This window comes from Meleagris gallopavo, chromosome 9 (assembly GCF_905368555.1).
Source record: "Meleagris gallopavo chromosome 9, MGAL_WU_HG_1.1, whole genome shotgun sequence".
Classification (NCBI taxonomy): domain Eukaryota; kingdom Metazoa; phylum Chordata; class Aves; order Galliformes; family Phasianidae; genus Meleagris; species Meleagris gallopavo.
The window spans coordinates 9,323,944-9,350,181 of NC_139412.1; the positions used below are offsets into that span (position 1 = coordinate 9,323,944).

General features: G+C 37.9%; 1 protein-coding gene across 5 annotated transcripts in view; it reads left to right on the forward strand.

The window, feature by feature from the left end:
• The window catches only part of BRWD3 (bromodomain and WD repeat domain containing 3), a 55,219-nt gene that overhangs the window by 10,114 nt on the left and 18,867 nt on the right, over window positions 1–26,238 (forward strand). For all 5 annotated transcript variants that reach the window (XM_085230722.1, XM_085230719.1, XM_085230721.1 and 2 more), the window contains 16 exons: window positions 1,538–1,636; window positions 7,519–7,679; window positions 9,576–9,797; window positions 10,547–10,647; window positions 11,320–11,390; window positions 12,765–12,865; window positions 14,678–14,718; window positions 18,014–18,118; window positions 19,569–19,722; window positions 20,234–20,368; window positions 21,146–21,274; window positions 21,673–21,898; window positions 22,511–22,681; window positions 24,483–24,666; window positions 25,144–25,237; window positions 25,892–26,041. In XM_085230722.1, coding sequence (XP_085086848.1) covers window positions 1,538–1,636; window positions 7,519–7,679; window positions 9,576–9,797; window positions 10,547–10,647; window positions 11,320–11,390; window positions 12,765–12,865; window positions 14,678–14,718; window positions 18,014–18,118; window positions 19,569–19,722; window positions 20,234–20,368; window positions 21,146–21,274; window positions 21,673–21,898; window positions 22,511–22,681; window positions 24,483–24,666; window positions 25,144–25,237; window positions 25,892–26,041 — 2,144 coding nt within the window. The remainder of the gene's footprint in view (window positions 1–1,537; window positions 1,637–7,518; window positions 7,680–9,575; window positions 9,798–10,546; window positions 10,648–11,319; window positions 11,391–12,764; window positions 12,866–14,677; window positions 14,719–18,013; window positions 18,119–19,568; window positions 19,723–20,233; window positions 20,369–21,145; window positions 21,275–21,672; window positions 21,899–22,510; window positions 22,682–24,482; window positions 24,667–25,143; window positions 25,238–25,891; window positions 26,042–26,238) is intronic.

Genomic DNA, 26,238 nt, shown 5'->3' on the forward strand with positions numbered 1-26,238 from the left:
CTCCTGAGAGAAGAGTCAGGGTGGAGAGCTGGACCTTCCTGTTTCAGTGGCAGTTGAGCACTAAATTTTCTGCATGTGAAGTCAGACTCAGATGCGTAACCAGGATGGCAGCTTCTTGCTAATCCATTTGATGTCACCTGATGGATGTGGTGTCTGCAATCACTCATCCAAAGTTTGGGAGATGAATCTATGCTTTGTTATTACTGAAGAACCTCAGATTTGCAAGGAGGTTTGCAGCAAAACATTTCTTCATTTCACATCCCTATCTTAGAAGAAAACATGGAAAAGAACATATCTATGGTGGGAGCTGGTCTCTGGGTAAATTAGGGAATAGAGGCTAGGTGAATTGCTGAGGTGTAGTGCTTTTTAAGTGACAACTTCATTGTAAAGAGAATTCTGCTGTACTTATGATGGGATTTTTTCCTTCAGGAAAAAAGGTGCTGTGACGTTGTGCAATTTGGTGTGCGCTCACTAGCGTGGAACAGTGTACCTTTTTAAAATTGACACTTATAGGTTGGTTTTTTGTTGGTTTTTTTACTCTTAGTTGTGCTTCAGTATGAAGCTTCCGTTTACCATTAGCATTTGCAGTTATTTTGATCAATTTTGGAAAGTTTAAGTGCTGTTTTTAAGGTGCAGCATCGGAATGCTCTGTGGCACAGTTTGGACTGCAATCAGAGGGTGCTCTCAGGATTGTTTTTGAATCACGTAACCCTGTACAAGGCATGTTCAGAGATCGAGGTGCTGATACATGGATCTACCAATCTGTGGCACTGTCCTTCTCTTTCAGTTCTTATTCACTGTGGCAGCTCGTTTCTCCCCTCCAGATGGCCAGAAATGGAAGAAGTCCAGGTCTAATTTCTGAGGCTCTCTGAACAGTCTCAGAAAAATTGCTATTGTTCAGGAGAGAAGGCTCTCTGAGGCCAGTTGGCCGCGTGTAGCTGGAGTGCCTTTAAAGAAAACAGTTCATTTTAATAGCTCTTTTTTGGGGGGAGGGGCACAGGGGTGCAGAGAGTATCTGAAGATAGGGCATATTGCCACCAATTGCAAGAAAACAGATTTATTGAAAAAAATTTCCCTTCTCCTCTTTTCAGGGAGAAAATGTATGTGAGCATATTCTCAGATGTACGGTTTGTAAGGAGAGATCTTGTAGGTGTTAGGATTCCAAAAAGACTAAAATCACACCAGAATTCAGTGTTGCTTCAATACAAAGTGCACCTACTTTTTTTGTTCTTTTTTTCTTACCAACAGATTAGAAACTATTCATCAAAATGAAGCGAAAACAAGCGAAAAACATCTACGGTCATATTGCTTAGGAATGAGAAATCAGCTTAACAACCTCCCCCAGTTAAACTTCTGACAAACTACTCAAAAAGATGAATCTTATTTTTCCATGAGAGCAGTTGAGCCTGGAGGCTGAGAAATGACAGACAAGGATGCTGGGAGTGCTGTTTGATGCTGTTGCTTCTGGGAAGAATAGGTCAGTTGGCCTGACTTGGCTGATCATTTCTCTAACCTGCTGTTAATCTTTCCCATACAGATTTCAGACACACACTATGGAAGGGATCAGCATTTGCAGCTCTTCACAGAGGCCGGCCTCCCGAACTACCTGTAAATTATGGGAAACCACCAAACGTGGGTGAGTTTTGAAATGTAAATGAGGTGGTTTTTCCTTCTCTGTGTTTTTATTAATATTCCATCTTAAAGTTAACTCTTTCTGGCTGAATTGCTAATTTGGGTTTTCATTAGTGGCTTTTTTGAGATGTCACCATTAATTAATCTAAAAAACAATCCTCACTGACAGTTGAATAATTGTTTTTGCACTCTTCTGGCTTCAGCCTTCTATAATATATGTACACATGTTTAGGGAGAAATAGGCTTTGATCTGTTATGATACACCCTTGTAAAAAGTGCATATGCCCATATGATTGAAAAGGCATGGTCACAGGAGCATGTAGACAATCTTTCATTCAAGATCTTTAGCTGGAATAAAGCACCTGGTTCCCAGATAACTTTTGTGTCTCAGGAATTCATTTTAGTTCAATTATGACAGAAAGCAGACTACTTGCAACATCCTTTTACATAAAAGGGAGTAATCACCAAACCAACACTTGTATTTGCTTTCAGTTGGATAAAGAGCTTGTATAGAACTCAGACGTATGTATGCATTCAGCTTATTGATCATCAGAGAGCTCTGTTTCGCTTAAACTGAAACGTCTTTTCCTAGTATGGTCCGAATTTTCATTAACTATTTTTGCAGCAAACAATTCTGATTCTTACAGGCATAAATATAAGTCTTGTCTGTCCTGATTTCTTTTCATATTAGGGTATTTTATCTATGATTACCATGTGAGTTTTTGTGAAGATGTATGGACTTCTCCTGATTTGTTAGGGGATTTACTCATGTGCATTTCTCTTATCTGTTAAGTGGAAATCTCTAATGGGAATTCTTTCTGTTGAACTCCATCCAACTAGCATGATTAATTTAACTTGAGAATCAGAAAACTGAGAATACCAAGGATACTGTTTCTTTCTTTCTTTTTTTTTTTTCCTCTTTTTCCTGACAATTAAACAATCCTTGTTTAATCTCTGGAAATAATTTTTTTTTTTTTTTTTTAAGGAGATTCCATTCTCCTTTCCAGCCATTTCTCCTCTGGAGTTGCAGGGATCATGGTGACAATATTCTGCTTCTACAATATCTGTTCCTCTGTTTATGTTTCTGTACTTTCTCATTGTCTCTCCTTACTAAAAACTAACCTTTGTCAGACATAAAAGTGACAAAGTCAAGGCTGCTTGTGGTTGAAACCAGTGGCACACTTTGCATAAGGTCTGTGGTGTTCCAGCCACAGTGACAGAAGAGTGAAGTTAATATGGATCTCCTGTATGAAAAATAAATAAACATTTGCCTAGAGCTTGTTCATAATTAACTATTACCTTAGTACTTTTCCTGCTTTTACCAGGTAATTTGAGCTATACTGTGTCACTTAAAAAAGAAGGAACTATTTCCATATATTGGTAATGTTACTTCTGTACATATCTCTGTATTTATTCTTTTAGACTGGCTCTGAATTTACTTTAAAATTAGCACTTAAGTTGGTGGACTGCTAATAAGCTGGATTGTAGGTTGACTGCATAACCTCAATTCTGTAGAAATTGTATTTCCATAAGGGGTTCTGGATCAACACTTCAGTAAGAGCTTTTTGGAATACTCGGTGTTATTGATGAAGCATAGTGGTGTATTGCACTTCAGCACTGTCGTGCTATCATGACAAAGGTCTCTGCTACTTGCTTGGTGTCTGTTCAGTGACTTGGAGAACAGAATGTTTTCTTGTTTTTGATATTTTCCCACAAACTGCTATTAAGAAATACAGAAGTGTTGTGTGGAAACGAGTCTTTATAGCCAGGAGTTCCTTTTTGTAAATACCAGTTTCTAGAAGAATGCAGTCCTCTTTGGAGTAGATATATAAGCTACCAGTTAGAGGGAAAAATGTGGACAAAGCTTAAAAATACAGAGATGTCCTGTTCTAAAGGTGTACAGGAGACAGAAGCTTGGTTTTGGCGTTCCCAATGGCTGTTCCTGAATTGGATGTCAGAAATTCTTCTGTGCGGATTTTTGCCAAATTGAGTGGGGTGGATTTTTTTTTTTTTTTTTTTTTGGTGAGTGGTGCTGCAGTGTCTGTGCCTTGTTTTAAAACGCTGGACAAAGAAGTGCAGGCTCTTTAATATTTCAGCATGATTGTGAATTCTTGTGCTGTGCTGACTTACCTTGGGACGGCCTGGGGCAGTCAGACAGGGACAGCCTGGAGGTTTCTAGAAGTACTTGCTGAAGTGCTGGAAGTAGTTGTGCTGAAGGAATGGGTGCCCAGCATCACGTGCAGTCATGAAACTAAACTACCGTGCAATCACCTGTGCAGACAGTTAACTCAGGTGTAGAAATAGTGGGTATAAGTATTCTTATATTGTTTCCATTCTTGTGATAAAGATTTAAGCTTGCTGCCAGCAGGGTACCATGGTGAAGTTGATAAGCGTGGCCTTTCAGACTGTTTCTTTGCTGGTTTTCTGCTTTGGGACTGAATGAAGTTCCATGAAGTCGGCAGCTCTGAAAGCCAGAATGCTTTGTTTCTGTGCTTTTAGCAGGTCTGGCTGTCTTGGTGACACGTCTGCTCTTTGAGAAGGTATTTGGCATGTGTGAGCCAACTGCATGTGTTTCCCAGTGTCCATGTGAAATCCAGGCTCATGATGTGTCTCTTCTGCACACTTTGGGAGGTACCCAGCCTCCAGGCCTGATGTCTTGTTATCTCTAGCAGTACAGATTGCCACTTACAAATTACTGTTTTACAGCACGTTTGAGTCCCCTGCACTCACTGCAGTGATGCCTGTACTTGCACTAAAGTGCAGATCTTTTTGGAAGTGTGCGTATTCAGGGACCAAGGGCTGTGAGAAGCAGAAAAATGCATGTGTCTCACTGCATGGCACCCCAAGCTAATGCTGCGGGTTGGTGCTTCTGTAAGCCAGGGCTTTCCCTAGCTCAAGGAGTCAGGAGTCTGCATCCCCACCAGTGTGCTGCAAAAAGGATCGCGTAACCTGGATTCATTTCTGAGGTCAGCAATCTCTCCTTACCGAAGGGAGAGTGTGCCAAGTTCTGCGTGGCAGTAAGGAGTGTTTTGGAGATCGTGAAGGCTGTGAGTAAGGAATGTTTTGGCTGGTGAAGGGCTATCAGCGGCAATGAGGTTCATGGCATCTCTGCACATGGGTAGCAGTCATGTTAACAGCTAGAAGAGCAGAACTTCATCTGAGAAAGCAGTCCTGTTTGCAGAAAAAAAGTTGCTTCACTTCTTAAAAGGAGGCTAGATACGCTCACTGTTAATATCACGTAACATCAAGACAGTTTTGAAAGCTTTTCTTAAGAGTAAATAGAGGGGAAGGAGAGTGGACCTGGCAGCTGTCAGGCCTAGTATGGCACAAAGTGCTGCAGCTATTTAGATGTGTTTCTCAAAGTTTTTAGGTGTGCTATTATGCTCATTCTCCCTGTGGGAATCAGTTTTTTTTTTAATGATTTCAGACTTTGAGTGTAATAACTTTATTGTACTAAAGACAGATTTCCCAGGGCTCTTTATCCTGTACTTAAGTATTACACCCATTAATCTCCTACCAAAAGATAGGAGATCTAGATTTGTGCATGGTTTGTTGTTGTTTTCTGACGTGTGTATGAATGCTACTTTGCAGTTCCTTTGAAGGCAGTGAGAGTTTATGAAGTGTGGGTGGACTAAGATCTCAGTGATGGCTTTGTGTGTGAGATAGACATTTCTGGTTTACACTTAGCTTTTTTGCAGTGAGAATCAGGTGTGTTGAAAGTTTCCTTCTTTTTGTTCTAAGATGCACTTGTGCCTGGCTGTTGTTACACCCCGTGCACGGTGTGTCCTTTGTGTGAGTTACAACAAAGAGCAGTGGTACATTTCCAGAAGAGAACACTGCAGTGCACAGAAGGTATTGTGATTATTGGGAATATATTGAAATACAGTTACATCATTTTGATTCACGTGTGTGTGTGGTTAAAACTGTTCAAAGCCATCTGAAATTGTTTCAAAGCAGGTAGGCTGTTACTGTGTGTTTGAATGCTCTGAAAGGCAAAGCAGAATCAGTGTGTTGTTCAGTTGCTCCATCTCTGCTTTGCCCTAACAACTCTCCGGCGGTGGATAAAGGGCACTGTAATGTTTTTAAGAAGTTAGCTGTAAGCTGGTTTGTCTGAACAATATATAAAAATAATGCACAGGCAAAGCAGAAGGTACCATTTTACTGCATTTATCACAAAGGGAACTCTGTTCCCTCCTGTAAGAGGTGGGGAAATCTTCATTTCTACTTTGCTAAGGGAGGCAGTTTCTATGTAATATAACAGTTCCTATATAATATCAGGTATTGCTTGAATAGTAGGCAGATAGTAAATTAATTCAGCTTAGTGCATTTTACTTCTTTGGTACTGCTGTGTATGTGTTTTTGCATGAAGAGCAAATATTGACTGAAGATAAGGTCATGGTGGGAGTCTGGTTTTTTTTTTTTTTTTTTCAAGCACAGACTTCTTTTATGCTACTGTGCCTTTTTTCTAATATGTAGCTTTTTTACTGCATTCAATTATTAAAAATAGCCCAAGTTTCAGGGCACAAAACTGAGAAACAAAAATACCTTCTGTAAACCTGGATCAATTCATTTTCTGCCCTGCTTATCTCTCTGCTTGTGTTTAAATGCCTCAATCTTATAAGCGTACAGAAGTGTGTAACCAGTTCGTAACTCTTTGAAAGGATGCTTCTTGACTTTGTAATTTTCTAACATCTTCCATAGTCTTTTTTTTTTTTTTTTCCTGGTGTTTGTGTAGGCAGGTAAAAAGTATGATGATACAACTAAGAAAATGGGTCAAGTTGTTCATTAGGCTGTTAAAATAAAGGGCTGAAAGGCACTCGAGAGCTTCCTGTGGCTCCTGGGAAGTCCTGGCTACTGCAGTGTGCAGTACACAAGATAAGGGGATCTGCAGGGAGCCTCCTATTGCAAGCAGTCTGCAAACCCACCAATCCAGCAGCTGTATCTCGAGTGGCATTCAGAAAGAACTCTCAAAACTCTGAAGTCAAAAGTTCAAGTGGTATGAATTAGGACAGGTGAAATTAGATGCCAAGAGTTGACTCAAATTCTGCATTGGATCAAAGTAGTGTCTTTCTGTGTTCTGCAGCCATGATGATCTTCCTGCAGTGGTGTGCCCTGGCAGTCAATTTCATGCTTAGTCTCTCCTCTCATTTCCTAGTGAAAAGCTTCATAGTTACCTTCAGCGAATCTGCTATCAGTGTTTGGCTCTACCTCATGCTTTTGGGCATTGAGGTTTCAGCCTCTTTTTGTCAGGACCCCTAGGAGTAGCAGTATTGGTATCATTCGTTATTGCAAGGTTTTTTTTTTTTGTGCTTGATGCTCTTGTCTGGAACTCTTTCCATCAGCGCTGCGTATTTCTTGTTCTTATATCGTGATAAAAATGAAAGGAAGTTGCTGCTACTGCCAGTAATGAGAGAGACTTTATGGAAAACATAGAAGACTTTTGATCCTGACATATGATCTAGTGTCCTTTCCAAGTAAATCGATTTTCATATATATCAAATGATATCAACCATCAGTGATGGTTGTTATATGGGAATTACATATTACTAATAGCAAATGTTCAAAGTTCAATACACCCCAGGGTGTATCTGTGGCCTGTTTGTGATCTGAACCCTTGGATTAACTTTTGGTGATTATAAAAACGCTTTATTTTGCTTTAGTATTTGTTAGGAAACCAGGTGTATTGTGTGTTGTAATAGGCTTTGAAAACTTCTTCCTTCGTGGTTGTGTATTTTTTTTGGAATACTGTACAGAATGTCCTGATAAGGTGGCAGATTTATAGATAAACGTTGTTACCAAATCTTATATTGACACAGTATTTGTTTACTTTGAATCCTGGACACAATCCAGGTCTTAATTTTTATTATTACTATTTTTTTCTTCCAGTAAATATTCTTTCTGCACGGCAGTTAACTGGATGTGGACGTTTCAGCCACTTGTTCCCAACATCCACCTACCAACAGATGAAGATGCACAAGAGGATATTAGGGCATCTATCTTCTGTTTACTGTATAGCCTTTGATCGCAGTGGGAGAAGAATTTTTACAGTAAGTCTAATAATTTAACTTTTCTCTGAAGATTGCTTTGCTTAGTTTGGTTTTCTTCTTTTTTGAATCCCTTATCAGCTTCTTTGTTGTTCATGGAGATGCAGAAACAGCCTCCAGAAAAAGAAGGGAAGAAAATATTTGATATATATGAAAATCCATCTTTTTCTTTGTTAGTTTTCACCTTTCACTTGAGTTGATGTTTTAAAATTGCTTCTGGCTCTGGTAGACTGAAGCAGCTATCTACTTGCCAGCCCTTACAGAAGAGCTGTTCCAGTCCAGCTCTGTTAGCTCTCACTTGAAATGTGTGCTCATTTTTATTGGTTAATCGACTTTCTTGCTGAATGGCACCTGAATTATTCTGGACTTTGTAATTACTGTGCATACTGCTTGCTCAGTCTTGAGTTCAGTCTTAACACTTTTTTTTTTTTTTAAACTACATTTTACCTTTGGTAACCTTGGAAATTCTGGCAGTCCTCTTACATTTCAGTAAAAACGTGGTGACAAATAAAGAGCCTCGTTACTTCATCTGCAATTTACGCCTCTGCTAAATGTACTTTCTAGAGTTCATAGCAGTATATATGTCAGTATATATTCTCACGGATATATGAATACCATTTTCAGTTATTCTTGATAATATATACCATACATTTCTATCACACTACACTTGTTTTTTATTGTATGTATTCAAAAACCAACAGATTTTAAAAATTAATAACTAGTAATGCATTTTAAAGAGTGAATACTAATCTCTGTCTTGGCTTTTCTTTGCTCTTTTATTGATAGCTATTTAGCACAGTTTACCTGGAAGGCTAATTGTTACCTTTGTTGTTGGTTTTTTTTTTTTTTTTTTTTTGCTAGCTTTCCCACTAATTATGAATTGGTCAAATAGAGATATTATTATTGTCATTACTCTGGATCACAGTGAGGGCCTTTCCATTTTTATCTCTATCATTAAAAAAAAAAAATCTTTCTCACCTGCAGTTATATGAAGTACTGAAACTGATTTGTCTGTGAACTTACATGCAGCTAATAAAATGTAATTTAAAGTCAGATGATGTTGACATTGTGTTTAGTGTTACTGTGTTGATGTGCCTGAGTGCTTAGTGGTAATCCTAGAAGAACATTGGAGAAACATGGATTGAGACTTGAATGTAGCACTCTGCTGTTCTTTTGCCTGCTTGAATTAGGGTCAAAATAAGTATTGTTTTTAATGTTTGAATAGTTCAAGTATTGTGAACTGCCTAAAAATTGTCTATAATATTCAGACTGAATGTGAAGTTATGTAGCTGCTATTAGAGGTAGAAGAATTTTACAATAAGCTGCTGTTGGATTGTATCCTGTCCCAAACTGAATTCTCTCAGTTGCACATGATATCCATGTGTTCTCTTTTTGTGGTCCAGCTCTCTTCCATCAACAAAAATTAAACCTCATGGTACAGCTGACTGGCAGCTCTCAGGGCCTGGCAGAGGTTCTGAGGTGCCTCACGTGCTTAAGTTCTCATTTTCCTTTGAGCTTCCTCCAGCCTTATGGTCACCTTACATTTAGTATTGGATTGATCCTGCTCGCATAGATGAACGTGCCTGTTAATAACACACAGTTAAACATCTCATCTGAAACTTGATTACTACTGAAGGTAGAGAGATGTTATATTTGCAGTGTATATTAGTACAAATCAAAAGAGCATCTTCTTTTTTACAAACATCTCAATTCCTGCTATCACAAAATGATTCCCAAACTCAGATGTGTTTCTATGGAATCCTGCTGAAGTTGTTCATCTGGCAGTTCGTGACCTCGACGTGCTTTAGATACTTGTTCATCCACAGCCCACATGTGTACCATGGACACACAATGTGTATATTATTTTATATAATCTTTGGAAATTTTTTCTGGCATTAGGGGTCAGATGATTGCTTGGTCAAAATCTGGGCTACAGATGATGGGCGCCTGCTCTCAACGCTGCGAGGACACTCGGCTGAGATTTCTGACATGGCTGTTAACTATGAGAACACGCTGCTTGCAGCAGGCAGTTGTGATAAGATTGTCAGAGTGTGGTGTCTTCGAACCTGTGCCCCAGTCGCAGTCCTGCAGGGCCATTCTGCTTCCATTACTTCTATACAGGTAAGGAATAACACTTCTTAAGCTGTTGAAATAAAATGGTACTAGCAGATGGGAATAAAACTTCTCTTTCCATTGTGTTTGGCAGTGTAGGTTTGTCCCAGCTGAGAGCATCAGGTGAACTGGCAGGGTCAGGGGGAAACTGCTGGCATCCTTGAAAGCTGTGTATGCAGCAACTGGGAACCTCATTTCTCTTCCCCTTGTCTGTACTTCCAGTTTTGTCTGAATTTAACTCTGTTGGAATTTACTTATTTTATTATTAAGGCAATATTTTACAACTTGATTTTGTGTTACATATATTTATGTAAACAAAATATTATTTATGGTATACATATACAATGTATATATAACATTCCTAGCAAGCTTTTTTTAAAAGTTCTGATAACTTAGAAAATAATCATAATTCTTTATGACTTTTTGAGGAAAATGTCATGCACATAGAGAACTACAGACGTATTCTCTCATCTTGTTGCCCTGGTCAGAAGGACTAAGCTTGTTTCCTTTTGGAGTTAAATTTTCTGTGGCCAAACTAAGCTTGCTAGTCAAAATGTGTTTGTTTTTTGTTTCTATTTTCTTGGCTTTATTTTTATGGAAGTTCTTTTTCTATGTCTGTGCCTTTCCTGCTCTCTGTAATCCTGAGGAGTAAGTTAACATGCTAATGAAAAATATTCCTGTCATTGTCCATTTACTAATTTGTAGCATGTAAGAGGGAGAATGAAATTAGCTGATCGAATTCTAAACTTTATTTTCAGTTCTCTCCAGCAAGAAAAGGCACAACACGATACCTCACTTCTACTGGTGCTGATGGAACAATCTGTTTCTGGCAGTGGCATGCTAACACCATGAAGTTTAAGTAAGCCTGTCAGATTATTATTATTATTTTAAAAGAAAGACAAATTTATTTGGAATTTTAAAATGGAGAGGAATGCTGGGATAATTAAGGCATGTTCCTTCTCAATGAGAAAGTTCCTTGGGGATGTGTCGTGCTGTATACTTGCTGCTGGGTGACTATGGTGTGACTGCCATACGTAACAGCAGTGTGTGGGGCAGGGAGCACTTTCTTACACGCGTTGCAGAGTCTTGGCATTACAATGCAGAGGGGAGGTTATTTTTTCTTTTTGCTGTGCTTTGTTAGGAGTGTTGTGGAAGAATTTAATGCTTTTGTGTTTAGGACCACATCCTTGTGTGAAATGTACAAGCAAAGATATTTCATTGCTTTTGATCAGAAGAACACGGATTTATAGATGTCACCAAACCCACACTTAATAGGAAATAAATCCTATGGTACAAATGGCTTGCCAAGTTCTATTTTAAATAGATTTAAGTTGGTTAGTATAATTATAAATAAGTTAAATATTTTCAATTTAGAAAATGGTGGTTTTATTAGAAAACAAATGAAAGTAAGCTCTAGCAAAATAAGTGTGAATTATGAAATGACAAGTTTTAGGATGAATGTGCTGACCTCATGAGCTGCAGTGCAGGAATAAAGTAATGAAGAGTAAAAATGCTGTGATGTCACACATAGGGATCGCCCTGTGAAATTTGCGGAGAGGTCCAGGCCGGGTGTTCAGATATCTTGTTCATCTTTCAGTTCTGGTATGTATGCAATATGAGCTAGCTGGAAAGTGTTTTCTGAACTGTAATTCCTCTGGTCGGTGACAGGGCTATTACTTCTTTATAAATACGAATGATATCAAAGCCTTTTTCAGTTAATCACAGCACTGTCAAACTGTGATTGTTTGAATCTCTTCATGCAGTTTGTTCATGCAGTCTGTTTCAAGCTGCTTTTTTTTTTTTTTTTTTTGTATGTGCTTGTTTCTTTGTTTTAAATTTGACATCTTAGAAAAAAGTTTCAGTAAAGATTTTTCAAAAGAAAGTTCTTGAAATCTTCCAGACAGGTGATTTCTGTTTAGAAATGGCTCTTCTGCCAATTCCAGATTTGGCTGTATTCTAGAAAGATCAGTTCTCACTTAGAGACTTTTTTGGGCTTCAGTAATTCCCAGTGTTTCCTTCAGGGCACTTTTGCCCTCCCTCTTTCCCTCTGGCTGCCCAGGCTGCACATGGTGCTGCTTGGCAGAACTGTGGAGGCCAGACCGGCCCGGAAGTGCAGGAGGGAGACGGAGTTGTCTCATTAGTGAGCAGCTATTCAGTAATCTACTTAGTACTGAACAGCAGAGTATAAAATAATCTATTGAGTGATTTGTAAGTGACCAAGTCCTTATGTTCCTTTGCATGTGTTTGAAAATATCAGCTTGAATAACATACTTTGTTACAGCTCTTAATCCTCAAAAATAGTGGTTCTTACTAGTAAAATTGTGTAACTTCTTATTTATTTTTGTTACCTGAAATTGAGAACTATTCTAGAGCCACACAACCCTTAACATATTTCTTTTTTAAAATCTAGAGTCCTTAAATTCGCTAAAACCATTTCAATGCCATAAGCACACATGAGCACCCATTTTTTTTCTGCAATATTATTAACAGAACAAACAAACATTACAAGAAAATTACTTAATCGCTGACTCCCAGTTCAGCAATAATTTCTCTAATGCACTTCTAATAGATCTGCTTCCATACTTGGTTTGACCAGTGAGGATATCAAATTGTTCCCCTTCACTGTTCTGCATAGGCTGTCTGAGGGCACTGTGATAATTTCTGAAGGCATGGGGGAAGGCAGTAGTATTAGTTGATGAGTGCTGTAACTTGCAATTTTATCTTCCTTTGATCACAAAGACCTACAGCTGTAAAATGTTGCAGACCTCAATGTTACGTTAAAGTTGATACGGTCTGAGAAAGTACAGGTTAAAACAAAAGTTGTCAGGGTTGACTTATTTTTTCAGGATGTGTCTTTGTATTACATTGAAATTTTTGGTTTAAAACTTATTTAAAACTGTTTCTTTGACAATAAAGCAGTAATTGAATTTAGTTGTTCCTTGGATGACTCCTCACCAGAAACACTGTCTGTCTTAGGTGGCATGTTCATTGCAACAGGTAGTACTGACCATGTGATAAGAATATATTATTTGGGCTCAGAGTCTCCAGAGAAAATGGCTGAGTTGGAATCTCACACGGTAAGAGACAAATCAGAAAGGAAATCTTCCTTTTTCTTCCTACCTTATTTAGAGAACTTAAGTTTTGTGTATGCTATTAAACTTGTTTTCTCTCTTTAGAGTTTGATTGGCTCTCAACACCATGGTATTTTAATGCCTTGAAGTTTGTAATATACTTATTTTAAAATTCCCCTAAAGCCTGAGATGCGTGCAGAATATTTTATATATTTTATATATTTTATCCCTGCCTCCCCCTCAGAAAACCTTTATTCCAGGAAATGGGAGGAGGGACTGGGTTATTTCATTTGTTCCTGAAGAGAGTCTGTGATGGGGTGGGGAATTAAAGCAATTTTCATGCAAGACATTATTATTCCTATTAAATTTGTTCTTGAATGTTTAACTTGATTTGTGACAAAAATCCATGTAATTAAAAGACCTCAGACCTCATTCTAGTTCTAGAGTATGGCATCAGACTCTGGATCATTTAGGAAGCAAGGAAAACTTAAGAGTATCCTTTCACTGGTAATGCAGATGGATTCTCATGAAAATTAAAAATATTCTGAATATCTATATAACCTTCAGCATTAGTTTATAGGTTTCCAAGTCTTGATGGTTTCTATTAAAACTGTTGAATGTCTTGATTTGACTGAAATCTGATAAAGATTACTAAAATAGTGTGAAATCTGTCTTCATTTCTTACTTGTTACTGAGAACAGAGGATGATAGTATTATTTATTGTGTTTGTAAACAGTGTATCAGAAAGGCCAACTTACAGCAACACTGATAGGCTTCTGAATGATGAAGAGCTTGGAGCATTTATCTTTATACTGTAATAGCCCAGCCAACTACTTTAATAATATTTTGTGCATTTGGGCTCAGGACTAAATTGATTAATTGAACTTCAGTGGAAGTCATGAGTCCTGTGTTTACATGTGTGAGTCCTGTCTCAGAGCTTCAAGTCAGTAAACCTAGCGAATGTTTTACTCACCAGCAAGAACTTGTCTTCTGTGTTCAGCAAATCAGCTTTGGAATAAACTGAAATTCCTTTGATTTTTGGAATTCTGCTTAATACCTCAACTTGCTGTTAGTCTGCCCCTGAAGAAGTCCTGAGCTGGACACTTGTTGTCAGGACCTGGGAATGCTCGTGGGAGGAAAGATTAGCAAGTGCACGTAGCCAGTACAAGTATTAAGCAAAACAAAATTATGATTTCTTAAAAATGTCTAAAATTTAATGCTAGTTTCTCAAGAATTAAGAAATGGAAATAAAACCAAGGTTTGCTTTTTCTGTTGTTGTTGGAAAAAGTATTTTAAACTGCTTTAATATTCTATCTAAAAATTGCAAGCCTCTTATGTATGTAGTTAAGTCATTCTTTTACCATTGTATTGAGTGCTATCCCTACCAGGCCTTGGGACTCTGGGAGTGTCTCACTCCTGTTAACAGTGCAGTGTTAAAGGTGCAGGGTTCCCAGGCAGGGTTTGCCCTGTGGCGTTGTGCAGAAGATCTGTTCAGGTAAGAGCAGAGCTGCTGCAGCTTCTTCCTCCTAAATGTGCAAGTATTGGAGAGGCTGAGCTAGAAATCCTTTGCATCTCTGAGCTTCTTCTGGAAAGCTGTGGATTCACTGCCTCTTTGAGATTTTTCTCTTTTGATGTCTAACACAAAATGCCTGCTTGGGGAAATTTTAACAGGGGATGTGACTTATGAATTTGTATGGTAATGTATTACAGGACACACATAGGAAGGTGTAATTTGCTAAATAGTTCAACAATGAGATCTTTTTGGATGAGTGTTTCATCTTACAAAGCACTTACTTACTTTTTTCCCTCCTTGTTTAGGACAAAGTTGTCGCAGTCCAGTTTTGTAACAATGGAGACAGGTGAGTGGCTGCCCTGGGATCTTTCCATTGAAACTATGGTATTTAATTTTCTAAACAACTTTCCAAAGTAAACTTAGTGCAACAGGAAGACTGCACGTGGGCTCTGATTAATCTTAGACAAATTACTTATAGTGTCCTGGGAAATATGTACCATATCCACAAGCTTAATCCTGCTGTCTTCTACTGTAACAACAAAAACATTCTGTGATTGTGCTTTTCTTGGTGTTTGTTTTTTTTTTTTTCTAAATTGAGTAAATAGGAAACCAAATTTTGTATCCTTTTAGTCTCACCTCACAGGTAGGCTTGTTAAGTACAGGAAGGGTTACTTCTGGAGTAAGAACACTGTAACAGACATAAGCTAAGCAAGGGCAAAAACTGTTACACAGTCATAGATGGTCAGACAAGCAAGTTTGCTTCATGGACTGGAGTGCAATCATCTGCAAAGAGCTGTGATTTAATCTTCATTAATGGGATTTCTTTTGCAAGGTACTTTTACCTGAGAAAGTTGGCAGTAGCACCTGAGTGTATTCAGGTTTTCAGATTTTACGGTAGGATCTGGGATTTCATCTTCCAATTACTTTATCATTTCAGTCCTGTTAGGGCGAGGTGAAGAGCAAGCATGTGTACTTACCTGTTTGTGTGGCTGTCATTTGGTAATGACTTTTGACCACCTATTTTTCTGGAGCACCAGGAAGCAAAGGGAGTAGCACAGTGGCTATACCACACCTCTGCTTGCCAGATTAAGCTTGTGCTGATGGCCAGCGTAGAGGCAGAGCCGTGGAAAAGCTACCAGTGATAGCAGCACTTCAGTTAGCTGTTGCATTCAAAGGAGATGTCCCATGTTTCTGTAGGGAGGCACAGATAAAGATGCCGCTTTATCCTCTCTTTCAGCTACTCTTGTTCCACCCTCTCTTTAGTATGGGAACTCTGAAATATGTGACTTTCAAAGAAGTATGCTCTTAGGTTAGCATTGGAGCAATCCTCTCCACAACCTCATGCAGTAGCTGATGAAAGGTAGATAAACAGGAGAGGAGAAATAGAAATTGGTGTGTTGTCTGAAGTGTGATGGAAAGGAGTCACGGATACTTTGGCAGCTGAATATTTGTTGGGCATAACTGAAAATTGAACTGCAGAACTGTGTTATTTGTAGGACTCTTTTTTCTTTGTTTAATTGTGAATTTATCGTGTTGAAACTGGTAGTGTTGTTGATAGACTCTGAATGTGTTGGTTTGTATTTTAGTGGGTTTTGTGTTTGTTTTGGGTGTTTTTTTTTTTGTTTTTTGTGGGTTTTTTTTTAGTTTTTAGGGGTTTTTTTTAGTTTTTAGGCCTTTCTTGTCTACGCTTTCTGCATCTTTTATACCAGCTGGGGACCAGAAAGCAGCCAATGATTTGCATAATTTGAAAACATTTTCCAAATAATATGACATTGCTGATATTTTGCTGAAGCATGAGATCGTCCACCCTTTGCTATCTGTCTAGTTTAATTCCTTGGTGAATGGTTTCTTCTGTGAGGCCCTCCCTGGGCATGTTGACCAAGCAAGTTCTCTCTTCTGGTGCTCAGTTCTGAAAAATTTGGGAAGTGTGTTTGTTTTAACGAATTTGCCATTCATAAGTTCTTGACTTGACTTCAGTGGGAGTCCAGTGAAGAACATGATATGATGAACAGCCTCCAAAATGACAGGAGAAAATCTGATTTGTTCTTGAAGGGGAATAAGCACAGAGCAGCTCTTCAGTGGGGTATAAGGCCTTTGGCTCTTGTGGACAATTTTATTGGTCTGCTTTATTATTTATAAAAATTTGCTTCTGTCTGACAACGTGTCTGCAAAAATGTGAATTTTTAGGCAGATCCTGAATTTCCAGCTAATTAGTTTAGATGACTACTTTTGCTTTTTAAACCTGTAGTAAGTCGGGGTGCTGTTGCATCTGTAGGAATTGCAGTCGGGATGCCCATGGTGAGAGGGTCCTATAGGCATAGCTGTGTGACAAGCTTCTGCAGCACAGCTGTGTTAGAGTGCAGTGTGACAAGCTATGATTAGTGACCAACATCCTAATGTAAATGCATTTATGCCAGCTTTTGCTCATTTTCCTTATTTTGCTTGGCAGAAGGTTTAAGGAATTTTGCATGCAGGAGCCATCCAAGCAAAGCAGTGCCTTTGCCAGAGCAACTGCACCTGTACTCAGAAATCGTTGTCATGGAAAATTATATGGGAGTGTACTGATATAATGGTATGAACAGTTCCTTCCTTCCAAGGAATGTGAGAGCACAAGTCCCACTGAGGGTATTAAGTCAGGTAGTCACTGAAAATTATACTCATATGCTAAATGGAAAAGTTATGACCATGTTTTTACTTTATATTAAAAAAAAAGATAAAGCAGGAAAGCTTGTCATGCGTGTATTTAAACACTTCTTCATCATCATGAAAAATTTCAGGTCAAGAACTGCGAAAAGGTGAACCATCATTGTTTCTGTATGTAAATGTAGTACGTTTTTAAAGGCGTTTGCTTTCCTGGGAAAGAATGTTATTCAAGGAGCTTTTTTCAAAATTCTCAACAAAAATGACTTTTGTAATATCGATGGTCAAAGTTTTATGATATAGTTTTGTATTCAGCTTCACAGGGAGGGCTACTACTTTCATTCAGCGTGGGTATTTCCCTTCTCTGTCTTCACCTTTTCCCTAAGTTAATGTATTATAATTTATGCTAGACTCTTGGCATGTAATTTCTTTTTCTTTGCTTCCACTATGAACTGCTCAAGGGATTTGCTGATGTCATTTAAAAGGGAATGTGCAGCTTGTATGAATTACGACATTGAAGTCATTCCAAGGCCATCTGCTAGCTATAACCAAATGTAATTAATGTTGTGAGATATAAACTGTTTTCTGCTGTACAAAATCTGATATGAAAATTGTAACCTCACTGTCTTTTAATTATATTCTCTAAATCAGAGATGCGGAAACAATATAAAGAATAAGTGTTGAAAAAGTATTAAATACATCCTAGCTTCTGTACTGACTTGAACACGTGTGCTCCTGACTTGCCAAGTTTTGTAGCTGCTTTTTATTCTGTGGTAGCAGTTCATCGAGATTTTATGACAGGTTAAACGTGCCTGTTTGTAGGCATATAGAGAGTAAGGCAAGAGTATACACACAAGTATGCATCTCCAAGTGTTTTACCTGTGTACGTGTGTGCATATTTGGTGATTATGGGTGATTAGACCAGAACAGTGATTAAGCTTATTCAGAATTTCATGATTATTTTTTTTTGTTTGTTTTTGTTTTTCAACTTCACCCCATAGTTTAAGATTTGTCAGTGGAAGCAGAGATGGAACGGCAAGAGTATGGCAATATCATCAGCAAGAATGGAAGAGTGTAGTCCTGGATATGGCGACTAAAATGACAGGGTAAAGCAAACTAAACAAAGCATGCTGCTTACCATTGTGTACATAACAACCAAAATCTTCCATGGAATTTAAAACTATTTACTTAATTTTAACTAAAAATGCATGTTTGTGGTGTATTGAAAATGTCATGGCCCTATCTGTTAATTAGCCCCCAGAAGAAAATATTAATAATTGGTAGTTTCTGACTGTAGTGGTTGGGGAATACTTAGTATTTTATTGATGAGGTAAGAATGTCAAATAGAGTTCATTTCATGGAAGGAGATTTGTAATAGAACCTCATTGATCCTATGCAGATCTGTCTGTTTTTAAAATAAGTGTGTGTGTGTGTGTGTGTGTGTTGAAGACAACTCTTGTTTTTTCTCACCTCTCAAAAAAGTTCTAGTTGTTACTGCCATAGTTTCCTCAGGTCATTAGTATTCATTTTATGTCATGTATATTGTTTTATTTTTGTACTATGGGATAGAGTTTAAATTATAATGAATTCATTGAGTTTAAAACATGAAAAAGAGCACAGAAGAGCACAATATATAACACGAATGTGAATCTGGATGTTTGGCAGTTTCTAGTGTTGTGCAGCCATTGTTACAAATAACAGGCAGTTTCTTCAGTTACTATTCAGATAAACGAATTTAGGCCACTAATGCTTATTTTACTCACTTGAGAACAAATGACAGTAGGCAGAAGGTTGATGAGAGGTTTGACACTGGTTCTTTTCTGTAACAACCTTCTTTCCTGTGTAAGCACACTCAGGTTTCTTATTTTAATCCAAGACCTGAGTTGCTTTGCAGAATTTCTTGTAATATAGAAATGTATATCCAAAGCAATTAATTAATATTGCATTTTTCCCTAAGCTTTCAGGTAAGAGATGAGTTGTGTTCGTTTTGTTCTCAGGTTCAATTAGAATTTTGAACTTTTCTGTTTGAGGTCCTCACGTGACTTCTGAAGTGGACTTCTAGTTGAATACATACGGTAACAAAAATCAACAAAGGGGAAATCCGTTAGGCAGGTTTTTTCTGCATTGAAATACAAAGAATTTCAAATGGTTACATTTTTAATAAGCTATCTGGTGAAGTCTGAATCTGATTTATTTTGGAAGCTTTTGCTCACTACGCAGTTTACTTGTGTTGATGACCAATAAGAAAAAATGTCTTGTAGAAAAGGAGTTAATAGAAATGAAAGAAGGAGTTATGGTAGGTGAGGATGGTCACTGAAGAACAGGAGGGAAACTTGTACTTTTTAAGGAGAGAGAACTATAAATCTTAATGGCACTGAGCATTTTCTGTATCTGTTTTTTTTTTTTTGCTACTGCAGAAGCTCTCTTTCATTCTCCTTCATTAGCCAGTAGTTGTGGCCACTGTGCTCTCCCTAACTTCACATTGAGTTAGTGCTGCTAAATGTTTCTGTATGCAGTTACTGATTTATTTCTTCTTTAAATTATGAATTTTCTTAGAAACAATGTAGCATCTGGGGAGGACAAAGTGACTAAACTGAAGGTTACAATGGTGGCTTGGGATAGATATGATGCCACTGTCATCACTGCAGTCAACAATTTCCTTCTCAAAGTGTGGAACTCTTCCACGGGGCAGCTTCTTCATAGTTTATCTGTGAGTAAAGTTTGAGTGAATAATCCCTATTTGTTATAAGTGAACTCTAAAAGTGATTTGAGGCTGAGCTGCAACCTCATGCCTCCTGTTAAGCAATGTTTTATCCTGAAATATGCCGGCTGTCTTGTGCTTTTTGGGAGGATGTGTATCATGAGGAAAGGAGCTGATGACCAAAGTGCTGCTAGGCCCTTCTGATTGTTGGCTGACAAGGAAGATTATTTGGAGGTCACAGCTTCTGCCCTGACTAAAGGGCTGCAGCTGTCCTCAATACTGATTTCTGCTTCCTCTCCCCTCTCCTCCTTTTGTGCTGACCTACAGTCTGAAGCAGAAAGTGTGATAATGCCAAGCCTCTGACAAAATGTCAGCTAAGTACAGATGCAGTTCTAGTTTAAGATCTAGTAAACTGAGCTGTTTTAGATAACCTCACACTAAATACTGTGTGTATTCAGAGATATTATGTGGAAAAACATGACTTCTTTTTTTTTTTTTTTTTACCCTGCTTTCACTGTAGGGCCATGATGATGAAGTTTTTGTTCTGGAGGCCCATCCATTTGACCAAAGGATTGTACTTTCCGCGGGTCATGATGGAAATATTTTCATTTGGGATATAGACAAAGGAACAAAAATTCGTAATTACTTTAACATGGTAAGAATAATCAGGGAAGGAGTTTTGTTTTTTTACATTTATGTAAAACTGATCTTGAGGCAAGAGTGGATTTCATCATGCACTTGCTGTGAACAATATTATAACAAGATTAGTGGAAAGTTCCTGCATATTTAACAGGAAACACTATACTCTTCAGAAAGCAACACCCAAATATGTTTACTGTTTAAGTGTAGCAGCAAGTCTTTCATGGGATCTGTTAGGTCAGAATATTATTCATTTATATAGTTATACTACGCAAAAGATAGTAGTCATTCCCAAAGCAGAGCAATGAAAGCCAGTAAGTTTCTGTGTTGTAACACAATGCTGTGGTCTGGGAAACAGTATGGTTGTCTTGTGTGGCATCTATCTAAATCCATGCAATGTCAGGTTTGTTGGTCTGATTCCACTGCTGAGCAAATGCAGCTGTGCTGTTTCAGGACCTGAGCTAGCTTCCTTCACCTGAGGCTGTGAAACCCGCTGGTATGGAGCTACTGTGTTCATGAGTTCTTTGCCACATGCTTGCTCTGTATCTTCCACTAAATAAAATTTAGACTTCTTGTTTCAGAGCATACGTTAAAAGTTGCATTGAAATTTCAGGGCAAAGAAGTAATTTGACTTTATTGGTCAGTGATACTTTAATAGTTGAGTAGAAAAGTAAAAGCAAGCGTTGAGTGAGTTGGGAGTGTTCACAGAATTAGGTTTTAGTACTTGATGGAGCACAAGTGAAATTTTCTTTTCACAATGTGATTTTGAAAGGGATGCTCTGTTTGTATACAGATTGAGGGCCAAGGCCATGGAGCTGTTTTTGATTGCAAGTTCTCACCAGATGGACAGCATTTTGCCTGCACAGACTCTCATGGACATCTGCTGCTATTCGGTTTTGGATGCAGTAAATATTATGAAAAGGTGAGTTGAGTGAATTTTAAACTCTTCTCTCTTGACCTCATTTTGTCTTAGAAGTAGTTGTGTTAGTTTGTTGTCTCCCCCATGCCCTGGACCAAAACTAATTAAATAAGGGAGCAGTTATTGTTCATCTAAATCAGAAAGATGTAGGCGAGAATTACTAGACAAGGGAGCAAGACATTATTTTCTTTCAATTCACCTTGGCATAATTTACCATTGAATGTTTGCATCAAGTCTTGATAATAAAACGCACTTGTGGTAGGCGTCTGTTCTCTGTCATAACATTTCTTCTGCTGATTCTAAGTGTAGGAGTTGTGGTATCTGGGTATGGGAGCCATTCCAAAGCTTCACGACAGCTGCAAATGGCCATTCATTTATTTACTAAATTGCTTTTCTTGCAGATTCCAGATCAGATGTTCTTCCATACAGATTACCGACCACTGATCCGTGATGCAAATAACTATGTTTTGGACGAACAGACTCAGCAGGCTCCACATCTTATGCCTCCTCCATTTCTGGTGGATGTTGATGGAAATCCTCATCCCACGAGATTCCAGCGGCTGGTACCAGGGAGAGAAAATTGCAAGGATGAGCAACTTATTCCTCAGCTGGGTTATGTAGCTAATGGTATGCTGTCTAAGTCTCATGCATAATACATGTATTGCACAGTATTGAGCACCAGTTCTGCAGGATGGTACTGTAAAGATTAATTCTGTTTCTTCTGAAACAAGTGGTTTAAAATCAGGGGGTAGAATAGGGGTAGAATAACAAACTTCATGGCATAAAGGAAGTGTATGGGATTAACTAGATTGGAGATAAGACAAGGAGTCTTCAGCATTCCAAAATCTGTGGACCTCTACATACATTTATGGCAGCATGCTTCAACTATCATCCTGTTGTTCTTGATGTGACTTGTATGTGAGTAAGGAAGCAGGAAAGTAAGACAGGCTTTGAAAAATGCTGATCTCTGATAGAGGTCTTCCACTGTCACCTACTGAAGTATGATTTCTTTCTGTTATTACCAAGTGCTTATTTTTATTTTATGTGCAAGTCTGTAAATATAGGTTTTTCTTGTAGATAATATTTTAAACTTTACTTCAAGTCTGAGAGCAGAAAGATGGCCTGTAATCAGATATTTTGCAGGGCAGACAGCACAACTTAAAATTTGATTGTTTCTATAGTGTTTATAAATCAGAAATTAAGCATTTTGTAAGCAGTCATGATCCTGTTCTTGTTAAGGTGATGGTGAAGTAGTTGAACAAGTCATTGGACAGCAAACTAATGACCAGGATGAGAGTATCCTTGATGGGATGATCAGAGAGCTACAAAGGGAGCAGGATTTGAGACTCATCAATGAAGGAGAAACTCTTCCAAATCCTCCACTCAATAGATCTCACTCTGTTAATGGAGGTAAGCATCCCCTCTTTACCTCTGTCATTTCTTTAGGTAAAGAACAGTAAGGTACTAATCAAAATGTGTTCCAATTTGTGTTTTAGGACAATGTCTCTTGTTCGAGGACACTTTCTCTTGCTCTTACACATTTTATTAACCTGTCTGGGGCACTTGCTAATACTGTCAAAGGAATTAAATGTTGAAAGTGCAGTTGATCACTTACTAACTGGACATTATCTGATTAGTTAGAATTATTAATGTGCTAATTCTATTATAAATTGTTTCTAAAAATGAAGTTCCCTATATTGTCTCAATGTCACTTAATCACTATGGAGATGATACTTTCTAACTGAATAACGTCAAGTTAACAGCATGTAATTAGAGAATGCCTATGGAATACAATGTTGTGACAGACTAATGGCTTCCTTGTGCAGCATAAGTGTTAAAGCTGAGCATCAGTGTTTATAAAATAAACATGTCTGCTCTGTCTTAATGTTTCCTGAGAAAGCTTGAGATTGTTCTCCTGGTGAGTGTTTTGCTATTGTGATTGTATTTTTAATATGCAAAATGATTAAAAATTTAAAACAAACTCAGCCAGATATGAACAGCTGACTGTGAAGCAGCTGATTGAGTGCAGTTGTCATAACAGAACAGATGCTGTGGACTTCTGCTGCAAATCATCCTGAGCTTTTAAAAAATTTGCATCACTAATAGATTAATTTTAGGTTAAATGACTGATTATACTTTTGTATTAGAGTTTCCTGGCAAATCTTAAAATGTTAGATTTACAGTTTAAATTCAAGAAGGAATAGGAAAAATATTACTGGAAACTGCATAAAATAGACTTTTGCTTTTATCTGGATTGATGTTGTCATGAATGGGCCTAGCAGGCAGCTTCAGTTCACAGGAAGTCCTTTCTGCTTCTTATGATAGGCTGATGTGTAATCCCAGTCCTCAGTTGTATTGGCAAAATATGTACAAATGCCCCTGTATTTGTGTGAGAAGGAATCTCTGTATGTGAGGCAGTAGAAATGAATGTAGGTACTTTGCAGAACTTGCACTGTCAATGTTTTTCCCACATGAACTGACCTTATTTGTGTGAGTCAGTTAAAATATACATGAAGTGATTGATATTTTAATAGTTGAAGGTCTCTAGATAGGGTAGTACAATTGTAAAGTCAATTTTTTCATGCTGTTAGCCATACTTAAGAATGTAGAAATAGTTGGTGCTTTCCCAAATAACAAGATAAATGAAGGCAGTGACAACAGCAATTCTGATTTTGTCAGCTTTATTTTCTTTTTGCTATTATGAAGTTTCAGTGTCTATTTTCTTCTGAATGTGTAGCACTGCATTGTTGTGCCACCTGATAAAAAGTGTGCCTGTGCACACAAGGTAAACATTACAAATACAGGTACAGGCACAAGAGACATGTTAAACCTTGTAGCAATCCGTTATTTTAGGTGATAATCTTCTCTTTTCTTCTGCCACAGAATTTAAGACTCGTGACTTAAAAGCCTTTAAACAGAAGACAGGGTTTTGATTTAAGGGTGACTTAAGCACCTTTACAATTTTTCTCATAGTTATTTCTCTGCTTGCCACAGACAACTCTAAGGTATTGCAAGCACAGTGATATTACTAAAACAAATACATCTGCAGTAGTCTGTGGCCCATATGTAAAAACCTTCATCTGAAGCAAAAGACAAAGCCACCTGACAACTAATTAGTGTTCCAGCAAGATGTTTTGCAATCTTTAAGCTTCAAATTCTGGGTTTTGTGAACTGGTCATAGAAGTGAAGAAAAATCTTTTTACCCCCTCAGCTCTTCGAAGTCCAGCCTTGGAAATTGCATCTCCACCAAATGTTGGTCTCCGGAGAAGTGGTCAGATTGAAGGGGTCCGGCAAATGCACCACAATGCTCCCCGAAGTCAAATGGCAACAGAGAGAGATCTCATGGCATGGAGCAGAAGAGTAGTGGTGAACGAGCTTCCTCCAGGCATCAGCAAGTAAGAAGCCAAATGAGATAGGAAAAGACGATTAATTTGTATGATGTTTAGTGATTCTTCCATACGCCTAGTGTAGGTTTTAAAAAATGATTTTTCAGAAATAATTTCAGTTTTTTGGGGATTTGTTTGGAAATTCAGATAATAGGATCAGAGCGGTAGCTTCTGCCGAAGGTTTAAGAATAGTAATTCCTTCTCTTCTCAATTAGGTCTTTTTTCAGTGGTTCAAAATACACATTTTTCTTTTTAATTTCAATTTTCTGATTCTTCTGTCTTCCTGAAGCTTTGTTTAAAGACAGACAAACCTCACACTAATTGTAATAAACTTCAGTTTCCTTGGAGTGAAGTGTGTGTGAACGCTGTTTGGAGGACCTGTGCTCAGATTTCTTGTGGCAAGAGACACAAAAGTATTTCAATTTATAGTCTGTTGAATATATAATGATACAGTGAATAAAACGGATGTTTCCTGTGTATAATTAGGGTCCAGGAAGAATGTCGAGCTGCCAAAGGTGAAATTGAAATTGGTTTATACACTGTTGAAAAGAAGAGAAAGCCATCCCATACCTTACAACGGGTGAGTTAATTCACCAGAAGTGAGAACCTGGGTATCAAACAGCTCTGAGAACTCAGCTAAAAAATAAAATGAAAGGAAATGATTTAGAAGATCAATAGTGCTAATTGTTACTTTGGTTCTCCTACTTTTCTCTGTAACTGTAATTTATCTGTTTTTATATTGTAACGTGCAAAAAACAATGGTAAATCTTTGTCTATAAGGCTTCAGTTGTAGGATGATTCCGGGAAAGCAAAAGAACAGTGTCATGGTAAATGCTCAGCTTGACTTGCAGAAATTAGAAGAAAGTTTAAAGGTGCGACCTGTTAAGTGGCCAACTTTTGTCTTAACCAGAAGCTGCAGGTATTATTTTAGAGAAACTATATTTCATCGTGGAAGTCCTTCTTAGAAAGAAAGATACTTTAAAAAGTAGTATTGATATTAAACAAACAAACAAAAACCATCCAACTAAAAAAAAAGCCCAAATCAACATACACTGAAATGAGCAACCACGAATCTATAAAAGATATCTTTTCAATTCTAATTCTAGGTTTTCTGGTTGGCATTTGTAGATGGGATAGAATTTATAGTCACTGTAAAAAGACCTCTTTTAACTCCATAATTCATTATTAAATATTTACTTGTTTTCTTCTTATCTCTCCTCTCACATGTTAAAAGAATGATTACCAACCAGGAAGTGGAAGATCTTTGAGAAGGAACCAGCGCAAACGCCAGCATGCGTACCAGACCCGCTCCACCATAGAGCACAGTCAGCAAGGAGCAAGTCAAAACTCACGTGCACGGGAAGAGTCGGACAGCTCCTCAGAGGTCTGATATGTCAATGATTCCTCCAAATGTTCCTGGTTCACAGACATTGTGTTCTGACAACAGATGTACTGAGAACGCTGTTACTGCTAGGGCTCAAGAGTTTCTCCACTTAAAAAAAATAACATTCAAACTGTTGAATCCTTTGGATTTGTGGTGTTACTGTAGCATGTTAATCTTGGAGAGAGGAGGATCATTTA